Source organism: Trachypithecus francoisi, unplaced genomic scaffold, assembly GCF_009764315.1.
Source record: "Trachypithecus francoisi isolate TF-2019V2 unplaced genomic scaffold, Tfra_2.0 Lachesis_group9, whole genome shotgun sequence".
Taxonomy (NCBI): Eukaryota; Metazoa; Chordata; class Mammalia; order Primates; family Cercopithecidae; genus Trachypithecus; species Trachypithecus francoisi.
This window is the reverse complement of record NW_022681474.1, coordinates 35,037,938-35,053,503: the sequence shown is the minus strand read 5'-3', so window position 1 is coordinate 35,053,503 and position 15,566 is coordinate 35,037,938. Positions and strand designations below refer to the sequence as shown.

General features: G+C 40.0%; 1 protein-coding gene across 5 annotated transcripts in view; it reads right to left on the bottom strand.

Annotated features, from left to right (window-relative positions):
- SGPL1 (sphingosine-1-phosphate lyase 1) overlaps nt 1–15,566 on the bottom strand; it is a 69,168-nt gene that overhangs the window by 18,714 nt on the left and 34,888 nt on the right. For 4 of the 5 annotated variants that reach the window (XM_033209639.1, XM_033209640.1, XM_033209641.1 and 1 more), the window contains exons 4-7: nt 11,079–11,146; nt 7,156–7,303; nt 4,326–4,402; nt 2,523–2,651 (exon numbers count right to left, since the gene is read on the bottom strand). In XM_033209639.1, coding sequence (XP_033065530.1) covers nt 2,523–2,651; nt 4,326–4,402; nt 7,156–7,303; nt 11,079–11,146 — 422 coding nt within the window. Of the gene's footprint in view, nt 1–2,522; nt 2,652–4,325; nt 4,403–7,155; nt 7,425–7,753; nt 7,927–11,078; nt 11,147–15,566 lie in introns of those variants that run through there. The other variant, XM_033209643.1, reaches the window with a different exon arrangement.

The window sequence follows — 15,566 nt, the reverse complement described above, 5'->3', positions numbered from 1 at the left end:
GAATTCTTAAGAATGAAATTAGAGTAAATAAAATTTAAAAGCCCAGCACTATTCACAATAGCAAAGACTTGGAATCAACCCAAATGTCCATCTGTGACAGACTGGATTAAGAAAATGTGGCACATATACACCATGGAATACTATGCAGCCATAAAAAAGGATGAGTTTGCGTCCTTTGTAGGGACATGGATGCAGCTGGAAACCATCATTCTTAGCAAACTATCACAAGAACAGAAAACCAAACACCGCATGTTCTCACTCATAGGTGGGAACTGAACAATGACATCACTTGGACTCGGGAAGGGGAACATCACACACCAGGGCCTATCATGGGGAGAGGGGATGGGGGAGGGATTGCATTGGGAGTTATACCTGATATAAATGATGAATTGATGGGTGCTGACGAGTTGATGGGTGCAGCACACCAACATGGCACAAGTATACATATGTAACAAACCTGTACGTTATGCACATGTACCCTAGAACTTAAAGTATAATAAAAAAAAAAAATTAAAAATTAAATAAAATAAAAGCCCAATGGGCTTCTACTTATCATCAGGCTCTAGCAATTTTCAATTTACAGCCAATCTTTCATCTACCCTCAACCGCCCCAGCCATCGTTGCTATTGAGAATATCAGTTGTCCTAACAGTTATGCCTTTATAGGTAATCTGTTTTCTCTGGCTGTTCTCAAAAACCAATTAGACGTGTGTTAGCCTTCTCATTCTATCCTTTGCATCTCTTAGCCTCTCTTTCATACTTTCTATTTCTTTGTCTCTCTGGACTGCATTCTGGTTTTTTTTTTAATCTGTCTTTTTCCATAAATGTGACTTTGGAGCTATGTAATTATTTTACCTAGTTTTAAAATAAACCAGGTCTCCTTAGACAAATGGCTGACTGTAGGCCTGGAGCAGGAAATGGACAAAGTGAACCTGAACCTGGAATATTTTGTCAAAAAAAAAAAAAAAAGGAAAGAAAGAGAAAAAAGGTTTTCAAAGATTACTTGGGTCATGTAAATGGACCTTGGAGCCAATATGAAGATGCTCCCACTAGCCAAAGATGGATGAAGTAATTTGTGCATCAATCTGAATATCAGCTACAATGGATTGAGGCACACACACCATTCCACAATTTATCCATCTGTGTCCTGTGGATAGGCATTTGAATTATTTCCAGTTTTTAGCTACCATGAATAACACTGCTATGAATATTAATGTCCATATATCCTGATATTTATGTGTACTAATTTTTCTAGAGTATGTCCTGAGTAGCAGAATTTCTGGGTCATAAGATACACATATCTTCAGATTTAACAGATAAGGCCAAACTGTTCTGTGGCTGTTTACTCTGTGGCCTCTTACAAGTTCTTCAAGAGTCTAATGGTACAGGAGAATATACTGTAAGTACATTATTATCTTCCCTCTGAAAGCCACCCTGTTCACCTCAATACTCTAAGGGAAACTGCTGCTATATTATGGGTGGTTCTGTTTTTAACAGTTTCAGTATTTTGTTTTCAAAATGAATGTCAGGCATATCACCTTTATTACTACTGAATACTTGAACATGATGATTTTCATAGCGCCAACATATTACAAAAACAAAATAAAACAAAAACAATGCTTCCTGGAAAAAAAAACACAAAAAGAAACTAATCAGGTGTTCTTGTCTTCGAATGGGCCCTTCAATAATTCTATCTGCAGTCTTTATAATGACTGCGAATATGATGAGTATCTGATAGGATTAGCACCTCTAAGACACCATTACAGCATATTGAATTAAATCTATCTATCCTACATAACCTGAGATTTCACTTTTTCTAAAGACAACAGATTTAAAGAGAAGTTTATCTATCACAGTTTAGAAAAACTAACAACCATCTACTTGAAAGAACAGGTAAAATAAAGAATCTTCATGTGTTTCTTTAAATATAATGATGTCCTCCTCCTTTCTTTATGCCTAATAGCAACTAAATGAGGTTCCGTTTACAGCAAATAATAAATTAAACTTTGGCTCAGGTAAAACCAGGAGTATATTAAAAACACTGCTGGATGGTACAACAAAAGTATACATAGATAAATCGGGGGATGGTAAGTGTACGGGTGAGGGATGAGGGAAGAAGCGGGTAGGGAGGGAAGGAGTGTAGAGAGCAGATATAGCAACATATTTACATTTAGGGAATCCAGGTGTTCTTTAAGCTATCCTAAAAACTGAATGTTGGTTCAAAGTTTTTCAAAATAAAAAGGTGAAGAGAAAAATATCTAGAAGAATATATACCAAAATGTTGACATTCTCTGGGTTACAAAATTACAGGTAACATTTAAAACTGCAGTTAATTAGGATCTTTCTACGATGATCAAATGTTCCTTGTGTAGTAAAATGATCTTTCTACAATGATCAAATATTACTTGTGTAGTAAAATATTTTTAATATTTTTATTTATTAAAATATAATTAATATTTATTAAAAACTCTCCTATTTTAACCTAAAAAATAAGGGTATTGGATGCCCCTTGCATATACTTACACATCCACACGAATCTGGTCCCCCATTGAACAGGGAACAAGCTATCCTCACAATTTCTGCCTCTATCTTGCGTAGTCCTGGGAAGATATCTGGATGCAGGGGGTTACTCCATGCAAAATCCCCATAAGCCTGTAAAGAAATGCAAGCAGAGGTGAAATTAAAACTATTACACTATATAGGACAAAGAATCATGCACTAAACAACAGTTTCTAAGTATTAGGCACAACAACAGAAACTGGAAAAAAAGGTAAGATATATTCCTCAACCTAAAGAAGATCAAAACACAGCGAAGGAGACAGACATGTAAATAAATAATTTTACAACATGGTGAAGAAAGAAGTATAAATATGGTTAAAAGCGCAGACCATAACACTAAACTGACCCAGCAGGAAGTCTAAGCTTTGCCTATTATTTTCAGCTGTGTGGGTCACATAATCTAAGGTTGTTTCTTCATACGCAGAAGTAGTTATGGTAGCTATCTTCTAGCGTTCTAGCAATCATTAAATAACATAATGCATGTGAAGCACTTAGTAGAGTGTCTGGCACAAAGCAGCTGTTGTTATCGATTGCAATACCAGGTTTGTGTACAGAGTGCTAAGGGACCCTGAAGAGGGAACAACATTCTGAGTGGTCTAGAAGTGTCTGCTGAGTGGAACTTTGAGAGATGAGTAGGAATCATCATTTGGAACAAGACGAATGATGGAAGGGAAGGAAAACAACATGATAAGAGCACGACACATTTAGTAAAGAAAAAAGGCAGGATTAGTGTTTACGTGGGAAATAAAGAGAAGTAGTTAAGAAAAAATAAGTGGGAGCTGGCTCATGAAGAAACTTGTATTCTCTGCTGCATAAGAACCTGAGTTTCATCCAGTAGATAATGGGAAAGTACTTAAAGATTTTAAGCACAAAAGATCAGAGCATTACACCAACTTATACAAAATCTGTCATATTTGTTAAGAGACACTTCCATATTTTTAATAATTGAACACAAAGACCTTAGAGATCATCAGTACAACCCCAATTTTAAATGATGAAGTGGAGTTTCCAAAATAAAAATGACGGCTGAGTGCAATGGTGCACACCTGTAATCCCAACACTTTCAGAGGCCGAAGCAGGTGGATCACTTGAGGCTGGGAGTTCAAGACCAGCCTGGGCAACAGAGTGAGACCCCATCTCTACCAAAAATATATAAAAATTAGCTGGGTGTAATGATGCACGCCTGTAGTCCCAGCTACTCAGGAGGCTGAGGTGGGAGGATCACTTGAGCCAAAGAGGTCAAGGCTGAAGTGAGCCATGATCACACCACTCCACTCCAGCCTGTGTGACAGAGTGAGACTTTGTCTCTAAAAATAATAAAATAAAATACAAATAAATGTGATGAGAAATGGAAGCAGCTAAGAATGAGAATGATTTGAAGTTACATAAGACCACTGCTCATCTCGGGTCACAGGATTTGAGAAAATTATGAAAGAGTTTCCCTATCCTATCTCTCCTTATCAAACAAAATCTGTCTCACTATAACAAATCTCATCTGACAGGACTATCTTCCCTAGTAGTCTGCCTTCTAGACAGGACATCTGCAAAGACTGAAAACATAAATAACACTTTACTATTTGACAGACTGAAGATGTCTTTGATAATATTATACATATTTGCCTATGTTTGTGTGAAGAGAAACTTGTATGGTTTTATTGTAACAATAAGCTTTCCTTAAGTAGTTTTTCTAATTACAAAAGGAGAAAAAAGGAGGTCATGTAAACTGGCACAGACCTCATAGGTTTTCCTCAAGAACTGGACACTCACCTTCACAAGGAGCTCAGTGAGCTTCTCCTCCCCACTGTACACTGTTCCAGAGGCTCTCCCCTCTTGCCAGAAGGCATCTGCAGAGAAAGGTAAGGTCATTAGGTCAATAAGCAGGAATCTCTGGGAAGACAGGTTCTCATAAAGAAGAAACAGGAAGAAACCCCTCTGGGTACAAAAGAAAAAAATGTTGAGTGGAAACCCAATGGCATTCTTATAGCAAGTCAAGAAAAAAGTTCAATAAAGAGTTAGCACAATAAAATAAAGATGAAAAATCATTATTATCAGCAATGTGAAAAAGATATTAATAGCATTTAGGTACAATAAAGGCAGTCTGATAACAATGTTGTCCTCATCCTCAACTACCTTCTAACAGCAGGAACATTTGCCTTTGTCTATACTTATTTTTCGTTCTCTATATGGCTCTGGAGTGGCCTTTTTCTGCAATAGCTTCCTTCTTCTCTCCCTTCCTATCCAGTCCTAGGAATTTTGAGAACTGTTATGCACAGAGTTGGCAGAAGAAACCAAGATGAAAAGTGTGAAATGTCAGCACACTATCATCACAGATGAAACCAGCAAACAAACCACAATGAGGAATAAACCATGAGCACCCTGTCTCAGACACCGGCTCCCTTAAGCCAAGCCTGGAAACCCACATAGAACTAGTTATTTGCTTCCAGCAGCACATGCTGTAGCCTTCAAGATCAGGAACACAGTCAACATTGGGATAAACCTCCTTTATCCCAGTGTGGAAAGAAAAGTAAAGTTCCTGACTAGAATATAAGATCTGACTTTTCACTTTCCTCTCTCCCCAAGACAGTCTTCATTTTACCCACAAATCTGTTATGTGGGTGTCTCAGGTCCTTGTGCTACAATGCAGCTGTGCCCTATTGAAAGTGGGTAGTAAGAAAGCTATTCCAGAAACACACCAACTAAAAACTGCGTGGAGCCATGGGCTCTCCAAAGCAAAGATCTTCAGCTCTTGAGAACAGAAAACTAAGTGGTAAATATACAGACAAACTCATTCTCACAGCAATCTGCCAAGCTCTGGCTTGCTGCCTGTTTGACTTTCACTCTTTCCTTAGAGGACACTGCTCTGTACTATACACAGCTTCAGACCAGTGGTCACCAGCCTTTTGAAAATAAGATAACTGGTTTCATTTCCTGTTTTTTTACTCATGCTAGAGAATACAGCAATGGACAATGACTTAAACATTAAAGAGAAGGCAATATGGTGGTGGCGACCAGCTCTCATAATCATGGAAATCTTTAACACACAGGTTTTAGAGTGCTAACCCCTCCTGTATTCACCTACATCCTAGACTATATCAAATTTTGTACTATTCAATGTCAAGACCTCAACACATATCACTCAGAAACTGTAAGGATATTTGTCAAGGCCGGGTACAGTGGCTCAAACCTATAATCCTAGCATCTTGGGAGGCCAAGGCAGGCAGATCACCTGAGTTCAGGAGTTCGAGACCAGCCTGGGCAACATGGTGAAACCTTATCTTTACTAAAAACAAAAAATTAGCTGGGTATGGTGCCGCACGCCTGTAATCCCAGCTACTTGGGAGGCTGAGGCACAAGAATTGCTTAAGCCTGGGAGGTGGAGGTTGCAGTGAGCTGAGATCGCACCACTGCATTCCAGCCCAGGCAACACGGTGAGACTCTGTCTCAAAAAAATAAAAAGGGTATTTGTCAAAATGCAACATGGCTCCTGGATTGGCTCCTAGAATAGAAAAAAGAACATTAGTTTAAAACAAAACAAAGCAAAACAACAAAATAAAAACCCTGATGAACTAGAAATAGAATTTGTAGTGTAGTTAATAACACTGTACCAATGTTAATTTTTTAGTTTTGATAAACGTACCATGGTTATAGAGGATGTTAACATCAGGAGAAGCTGGGTATAGGGAAATCTCTATCATCTTTGCTACTTTTCTGTAAATATATCAAACTAAAAAGCTTATTTTTAAAAACTACTTGTAATATGATCTTAATCAGTAACAAACATGAATCCGTTTGAGTTAATAATAGCAATAATGGTTAACATTTACTGAACATTTACTATATGCCAGGCACTATAAAACATTTACACATGTATGATCTCATTTAATCCCCACAATCATCTTTTCAAGTAAGTACTGTACTACTATTACTATCCCCATTGTAGAGATACGGGAACTGTGACATACAGAAGTAACTCGCCAAAGGCATACTTTAAGTGGCAAACCAAGATATGAATCCAGACTGATTCCAGGGTTACACTCTTAAGCACCAAGCTATTTGGTGTATTTATCCATTCCATATGTGCTCATGCATATATGTGTATACACACAGACAAACACTATTAGCATTCTCAGAAACAGATAGATATACATAGATAGATAGATGTAAACTATACAGACAACTCTACCTATAGCTACATGCAGAAAGAGATACCATCTGTTTTATCTTTGATGGTGGAATTATAGTGACTTATTTTCTTTTGTGCCTTTATGCAGATTTCACATTTTTACATGAATCTGTATTTCATTTGTATTACATATCTTATATTCTCTCTTCTTAAACACTAACATAATTGTTTTATTCATGCTTACAAAAGGAAATAAAGCCAAGTTCCACTGTCTCTGAGATTTGCTTGCTTTATGGATGACGGATGAATCTAAACATAATTTTAAAAATATGAAATTCAACCTGTGAAACAGAGTAGGTCCTCCTAAACATGTAGGAACCAATGATGAGTTATTCTTAACCTATATGAACATTAAACAATGACAAAACAGTCACTTTAAGGAAGTAGAGAGCATGTCTATGCCAAGCATCATACCCATAGAGCTGTACTCCTTAAGTTTCTCCAAAACAGCAGATGAGCTCAGACCCTGGGAGGGCAAAGCTTTCACATACTCTTTGTCCACTTTCAGGAATGACATATTCTTGCTAATATCATCCTTGGTCTTGTTCAACTTGTCTTGAATCTCCAAAGGTAAGAAAGACAAAGTTATCCCGATGGAAGCGTACAGCAGAGACAGCAGAATCATTATGACATTCAAGCAACTGCTCAATGCTAGACATTGCACAAGTAACTAGACTAACAATTTTCTTTTTTTTTTTTTTTTTTTTTTTTTTTTTTTTTGAGACGGAGTCTCGCTCTGTCGCCCAGGCTGGAGTGCAGTGGCCGGATCTCAGCTCACTGCAAGCTTCGCCTCCCGGGTTTATGCCATTCTCTCGCCTCAGCCTCCCAGTAGCTGGGACTACAGGCGCCCGCCACATCGCCCGGCTAATTTTTTGTATTTTTTTAGTAGAGACGGGGTTTCACCGTGTTAGCCAGGATGGTCTCGATCTCCTGACCTCGTGATCCACCCGTCTCGGCCTCCCAAAGTGCTGGGATTACAGGCTTGAGCCACCGCGCCCGGCCGACTAACAATTTTCTTAAAGATATATGGTGATATTCTGACTGGTCAGCTACTTTCTGGCATGTACAACAGCCTCTTAAAAATTTGAAAAGTGACATTTCTCTCTAAAGGTCAAAATGCACTCAGCCGGGCGCAGTGGCTCATACCTATTATCACAGCTGTTCAGGAAGCCGAGGTGGGCGGATCACTAGAGGTCAGGAGTTTGATACCAGCCTGGCCAACATAGTGAAACCCCGTCTCTACTAAAAATACAAAAATTAGCCAGGCATGGTAGCAGGCATTAATAATCCCAGCTACTTGGGAAGCTGAGGCACGAGAATCACTTGAACCCAGGAGGTGGAGGTTGCAGTGAGCCAAGATCGCACCACTGTACTCCACCCAGCCTGAGCAACAGAGCAAGACTCTGTCTTAAAAAAAAAAAAAAAAAGAAGCACCCAATTTCCCCATAACCCTTTTCTCTGCCACATTGACATCACTGCTGCTTCACTTGGTTGGCATTGCTAAAGTCAGTACATCCTTGAGGGCAATATTTGGACTCTGATCCTGCCTTGGCAGCAGCTACAGTGTGTGTGTAAAAGAATCAAAGGTAGAACTAGGAACAGTAGCCAGAAAACTGGCGATGTCACAGTAAAAGGGATTCTGGTCCTTGTGCAAGTGATGAGCTCCTTCAACAGACATGCACACAGTACACTAGGAATTTGGAGGCCCCATGCAACACAAGCACAGGGCATTCTAAGAATTGCCAGGAACACTCCAATGTATCTCCTTAAGCTGCTATCGACAGCTTGCACTGTCTGACCCCAAAATGTTAAGAGGAACTAAGGCCCTTTCTGCTAGGCAATTTATCAACTACGGTTCTCTTCTTTTCCATCCTCAAAGCCACAGCTTCTGAGCTGTTTTCTTTTATTCACTTACTCAACAAATATGTAGGCTAGCGATACATAGTGAACAAAACAAACTTAGGCAATGGAGCACACGGGGAAAAAAAAACCCTCCTGTCCTCATGACATTTATTTTCAGCAGAAGAGACAGAAAATAAGTCAGGTAACAAAAAGTGCTGAGGGGAAAAAAAATAGTAAAGAGGCAGAAGGGCAGGGGCTGCTACTTATAGCAAAAGACTCTTGGGTAGCAGGTTTGGGGAGAGAAGCTACATGTCACTATTTGTTCATGTCACAGCCTGCTATTGTTTCAGCAACATATTTGTTATAGAACTCAAGAACTCGCTCCACACTAAGATTTTCTCATCTCTAGCTATGGATCATTAGAATACAAGAGGATCTTCTTAGATATGGCCCTCAATGAAACCACAGGGAAAGCCACTCCTTTCAGGCATGTCTGCAATAGTCTAACAGGCCCACATTGGCAGGGAGCAGAGGCTACACTCCTGAGCAATGCCCGGGCATGCTGCAGACGTGAAGATATTTTTTAAGTTGTAAATTTAAAAATTAATTCACATAAATGGTGACTCATGCAACAGAACAGGCTATGAAAGCTGAGCTTCCATGTATAAAGTATACTATTGCCATAACACAAAAAGTGACAGAGAGGTATATTAGAAAGCACAGCAAGGACTTCCTTACCCCCAATTCTTGCCTCAAAGCCTGTATTATGTTACCCAATATAGTTTCTTCAAAGCGTTTATTTCAAAATAAAATTCCACAATTTGTTTACTTCTTTACTTTCTGTCTTAACCTAAAATGTAAGTTCCATGAGAGTAAGGATTTGGTCTTGTTCACTACCATATCCCCAGCATCCAGAAAAGTACTTGACACTGAGCAGGTGGCTCAATAAGCATGTGTGAAGTGAATAAATGACAGAGGCATACACACATGCACACACACACACGCACACACATACACATATACACATGTAACTTTTCGTCTCTAAGCCTCAGAATCTGCTTCTGAAAAATGGAGAGTGATTAGATAGTCCTTAGCAAGCTAAGGATCTTCCAATTCTGTTACTTTATAAGTTTAAGAGTGGGTTCTGGAACCCTAGCATTTATTTGTCTCAAAGTCTGGAAACTGAAGAAGTGAGACGGAAAAAAAAATCAGGAGATAAGGGGAAATCCTAATGTTCTTTGTGCTACAATCTATCTTCTACAATACCTTCCCTGTCCCCATCCCTAATATTCCATAAGGACTAGATTTACTTTTAGGGATTAATATAATTTGGAGAGCAAACACAAGCCTATGTGCTCACATTCCCCTTCACCACCTGTTATTGCTTCCACTCCCCTACAGGAAATGAACCTGAAGATACATATCTCTGTCTGAATGGATTTCAGCCAAAGGTTAAAGATAACTGGCAAACTTTAGGTCAGGGGTTGGCAAATGAACCCTGGTATAGCCAGGAAAGGGAACTGAAAGCCAAAAGTAAAAGAAAACTTGGAAGGCAGGTAAAGTTGGGAAAGACCAAAGGGGGTTAGGGGAGGGCACTGGAGGAGATGAAGATTCCAAGGACTCATATGCCTTCCTTAGAGCTTGTCAAGTGGCCTGCCCTGTTTATCTTCATCTGTGACAATCTGTGGGAGGCGCAGGGGTGACTACCTTATCCTCAGCATGGGTGAGGGCAAAGGCGACATAACAAAGGGGACATACTACAATACAGATAACTGCAAAGAGCAAGAGACAGCGCTGTGCAACTCGGGATCAGCAAACTACAGCCAGGAACCAACTAAGGCCTCCCTGAATTCGTAAAGAAAGTTTCATTAGAATACAGCCAGGCTCATTCCTGAACCTCTTGCTGCTGTCCATCTGCAAGGGCAGAGGTGAGGAGTTGCAACAGAAATGATATGGCCTATAGAGCCCAAAATGTTTCATATCTAGCCCTTTACAGAAAACATTTGCCAACCCCTGACCTAAACCATGTAAGCACCCAACTCCTAGATAAATATCTAAAGTCAGCCAGCCGCATATTGTTTCAAAGCACCTAACAATACAGTCAGATTTTCTCATTTCAAATTCTTACTTCCTTAACAGGCTTCTCATCTCTCTTTTGGCCAGTTACGTTGGGGAAAGGGTTAAGTCAGGGTTCTCAACCTTGGCCATTTTGACATTTCCAGCCAGATAATTCTGTTTGGGGGGCGGGGGGCTGTCCTGTACATTGTAGGATATTTAGTGTTTAGCAGCATTTCTGGTCACCATCCATTACATGCCAAGAGCACCACTCCATCTAAGCTGTGACCACCAAAAACGTCTCCAAACGCTGCCAAGTGTCCCCTGGAGGTAAGGGACAAAATCACCCCTCCACTTTGAGAATATTAGGTTTAGTAAATAGAAAGAAAGAGGCATGATTATCAGGAGGGAAAAAAAGATGACATACAGATTCTACTTACCTTACGACCAATAATGGGCATCTTCCTGGTAAGCTTAAAACATTTCTTTTTAAACCTTGACCATAAACCTAAAAGAAACAAATGGTTCTCTTATTCAAATAAATTTCCATGGATATGACCTGATATAGCACACACTCAACGTGTCTTCCACAACCTCACTTGCCTTCCAATTGCAAAAGTTTCTTTCCTTTAAAAAATAAAAAAAAAAACTTTTAAATGTATATTTGTGAATAAGTACTGTATTTACATGGCTCAAAATTTTAAAAATACAAACGCATACACACACAGTAAAGCAGTGAAGCCTCCCTCTCTCAAACCTATCCCCCCGACCCTCACGCTACCTCCCAGTTTCTTTATGCATACATGTGCAACAGTAAAGCTATAATATTATTTGTCTCCCTTTTTTTGAACAAAAAGTAGCACACTCTAGCACTGTGGTAGACCTTGTTTTTCCACTTAGAAGTATTATCGTAAAGATCAGTGCATCCGGCCGGGCGCGGTGGCTCAAGCCTGTAATCCCAGCACTTTGGGAGGCCGAGACGGGCGGATCACGAGGTCAGGAGATCGAGACCATACTGGCTAACACGGTGAAACCCCATCTCTACTAAAAATACAAAAACTAGCCGGGCGAAGTGGCGGGCGCCTGTAGTCCCAGCTACTCGGGAGGCTGAGGCAGGAGAATGGCGTGAACCCGGGAGGCGGAGCTTGCAGTGAGCTGAGATCCGGCCACTGCACTCCAGTCCGGGCGACAGAGCGAGACTCCGCCTCAAAAAAAAAAAAAAAAAAAAAAAAAAAAAAAAAAAAAAGATCAGTGCATCCTCATTCATTTTGATAGCTGCAGAGTATTCCATTATATGGATGTGCCAAAATTTATTTAACCTGCCCCTTAATTATGGATATATAGGTTGCTTCTAATATTGCTATTACAAATCAGGCTGAAATAAATAACCTTGTAACACACACCACACTGCACACCTACAGGGTAAACTCCCACAAGCAGAACTACTAGGTCAAATGACATATGTATTCCAGAATTCTTGACCTTCCTAAGGTTTCTAGATGTTCAGCATTTCTCTTCCTTCCCCCAAGACTAATGGCCAGCCCCTGTTTTTAGCTTGTTTTTCTTGGATCTATGTCCAGCCTCTCATCCAACACAGATTCTAACATTTTCTGGACCTACAAATGCCCTCAAAATTGTGGATGCTAGCCAGGCACTGTGGTTCACACCTCTAATCCCAGCACTGTGGGAGGCCGAGGTGGGAGGACTGCTTGAGCACAAGAGTGTGAGACCAGCCTGGGCAACACAGTGAGACCCCGTCTCAACAAAAAGAAAAAAAAGTTTGAAAAATCATAGATGCCAGAGTCCACTCTGTCAGGCAGTACACAGAACAAATAGGGAATGCTAATCCTGTCGATTATAATAATCATAAATACATGGCATCTAAATAGACTACTAGACCTTCTGATGCATTCATAATCAATGTATCTTGACTGACTGTGACAACAGCATTCTGAAGCTGGCACAGAAGGCATTATATACAATCCACAAGTGACATAAAAGGCAATGGAAGATCGAGGCATCAAAACTTGCTCAAGGCCACAGATAAAATCAGTGACGGAGCCAAGTTTTAACTGAGGTCTTGGTATTTTCAGTCCAGGATTCCCAGGACTCTACACTGCTTCAAATGTACCACAGGAATTTTCTGTCTGAGTCTATAAGAATCTACGCCTGGCTTTTTTATCCAAGGTGTGAACTGAATATGAACTTCTACTGCATTCCTAGGAGTCTGGGAATTCCCACTTTCCTGGCCAGAAGGAGCTCCCTCTTCACTCAACAACCACAGGATGCATCTGTACCCCCTTTCTATATCTACCACATCATGCCTTGTATCTCTGCTAGCTGTTTTTGCTTCAGCTGCATCCCTCTTTCTAACTCTTCCTAGAGTCCACATTCTGTAAACACCTGGGACAAAACCAGGTAACTAAGACACAGACTGAATAAGAAGACAGGCCGGGCGCAGTGTCTCAAGCCTGTAATCCCAGCACTTTGGGAGGCCGAGACGGGCGGATCACGAGGTCAGGAGATCGAGACCATCCTGGCTAACACGGTGAAACCCCGTCTCTACTAAAAAATACAAAAAACTAGCCGGGCGAGGTGGCGGACGCCTGTAGTCCCAGCTACTTGGGAGGCTGAGGCAGGAGAATGGCGTGAACCGGGAGGCGGAGCTTGCAGTGAGCTGAGATCCGGCCACTGCACTCCAGCCCTGGCGACAGAGTGAGACTCCGTCTCAAAAAAAAGAAAAAAAGAAAAAAAAAAAAAAAGAAGACAAAGGGACTGAAACCACTTGTTTGTGGTTACTTTTTGTTTAAATTTTGGAGTATTTCCTTCTAGCCCTATGTTCTACACGCTGTAATACATACCTGAGATCCTGTATAATGTAAAATAACTGTATCCTCCTCACGGATAGCACTTTCTACATTATTAACAATTCTTTCTAAACATATTTTTTAATGTTATAATAGTACATCAAATGACTATAATGTAATATTGGATAGTTTAGCTTCTTGTTATTCAACTATTTCTAACTGTTAAAGCTGTACAGATTCAGAACTGCTTCCTTATTTGATGAAGTAATTAATGAGGTAAAAAGAAGTCTAAAAATCAGCAAACTGGGCCAGCTGTCCAGAACTATAGTAATGTGACTAAGTGGAGGATAAAAGAACAAACTAATTTTGTGGAAGTTGTGAGGAAAAAAATGGTAAAGGATAAAAAGAACAGAATACAGTGTCAGAGATGAAGAAACTAAAAATAAAAAGTTCCCATGGTCATGACCTAAAAGGATTATCGCAAAAGTCCCCAGAGGTACAGAAAGAAAAGTAATTAGAATTTTTTAGTGGGATTGAGAGTAAGGGGAAGAAGGAAGATTGAGAGATGGTCAAAAGGACAGAAAATTCCAGTTAGATGGAAGCAATAAGTTCAAGAGATCATGGTGACATAGTAAATAAAAATGTGTTGCGTACGTAAAGATTGCTAAGAAAGTAGATTTTAAGTGTTCTCACCATTAAAAAAGGTACATGAGGCTGGGTGTGGTGGTTTACACCTGTAAATCCAGCATTTTGGGAGGCCAAGGCGGATGGATCACGAGGTCAGGAATTCAACACCAGCCTGACCAACATGGTGAAACCCTGTTTCTACAAAAAATACAAAAATTAGCTGGGGGTGGTGGCATGCGCCTGTAATTCCAGCTACTCGGGAGGCTGAAGCAGGTGAATTGCTTGAGGAGGCGGAGGCTGCAGTGAGCTGAGATTGCGTCACTGCACTCCAGCCTGCATGACCAGAGCAAAACTCTGTCTCAAAAAAAAGTACGTGAGGTAATCACGTTAGTTTGATTGAGCCATTCCACAACTTACACATATTTGAAAACATCATGTTGTACACCAAAAACATACAATTTTTATTTGTTAATTTAAAAAAAGAATTTAAAAATTTTAAGATAACAAAATAGAAAACGCCAGTGTAAGGACAATGCATGGTACTTAACAGTTTACAAATTCCACTTATGCAAAAGATGCCATTCAGTCCTCATATTACCCATGACAAGGTAAAGCAGCTATTATGATGTCCGTTTTATTGCAAGGAAATAGGCTGAGAGAGCTTAAGGGTGTTGCCCAAGGTGGCACAACAAGAAACTGAGAGTTTATCATTTCCTCCATGACATAAAGCTAATTTCTGTTGGTAAACCATGGACAACCCACAGTTAAAATCAATGTTAAAGTAAAAGTAATAAACTGTGAGCTGATAATCACAGAGCAGACTAAAGGAAGAGGCTGCTAAACCCCTGCCCAGCTCATGCCGCTGCCCACTTTTCCTCTACCGCAGGCTCCATCCTTTGTTCCAGAACTACTCTCTTCCCTCAGGAGGGATTCAGTGTTGGAAGATCAGCAAAATTCATCACTAGTCCAGACTTCAGACTCCTCTAGTACAGTGTAACTAAAAATAACTCGACTGTTCAGCAACACATGGCAAGTGAGCAAGTGCTAAAAAAGTGAATATTCTATCAAAATTATCCCTGATCTCTGGAGGGAAGACATTCTTATCTGTGTCTAAAATTCAAGTTGGAAGTTACCAAATGAAAGAGTGCTGTGTGTGTATGTGCTAAATTGTACAAAATTGTCAACATTCGACGATTTTACAAAATTACATTTCGTATGGTTCAAACTGGATTCAGGTATAGAAACAGAGAAAAACAAATAGTGGTATCCTTCAGTAGTAAGATTTTAATCTTGTTCTTATTATTTATCCATATTGTCCAACTTTTCCAGAGTGAATATGTACTGCTTTTGTTTTATAATACATCTTTAGAAACAAGTGCATGGTGGCTCATGCCTGTAATCTCAGCACTTTGGGAGGCCGAGGCGGGCGGATCACCTGAGATCAGGAGTTCAAAACAAGCCTGACCAACAGGGCGAAAACCCATCTTACTAAAA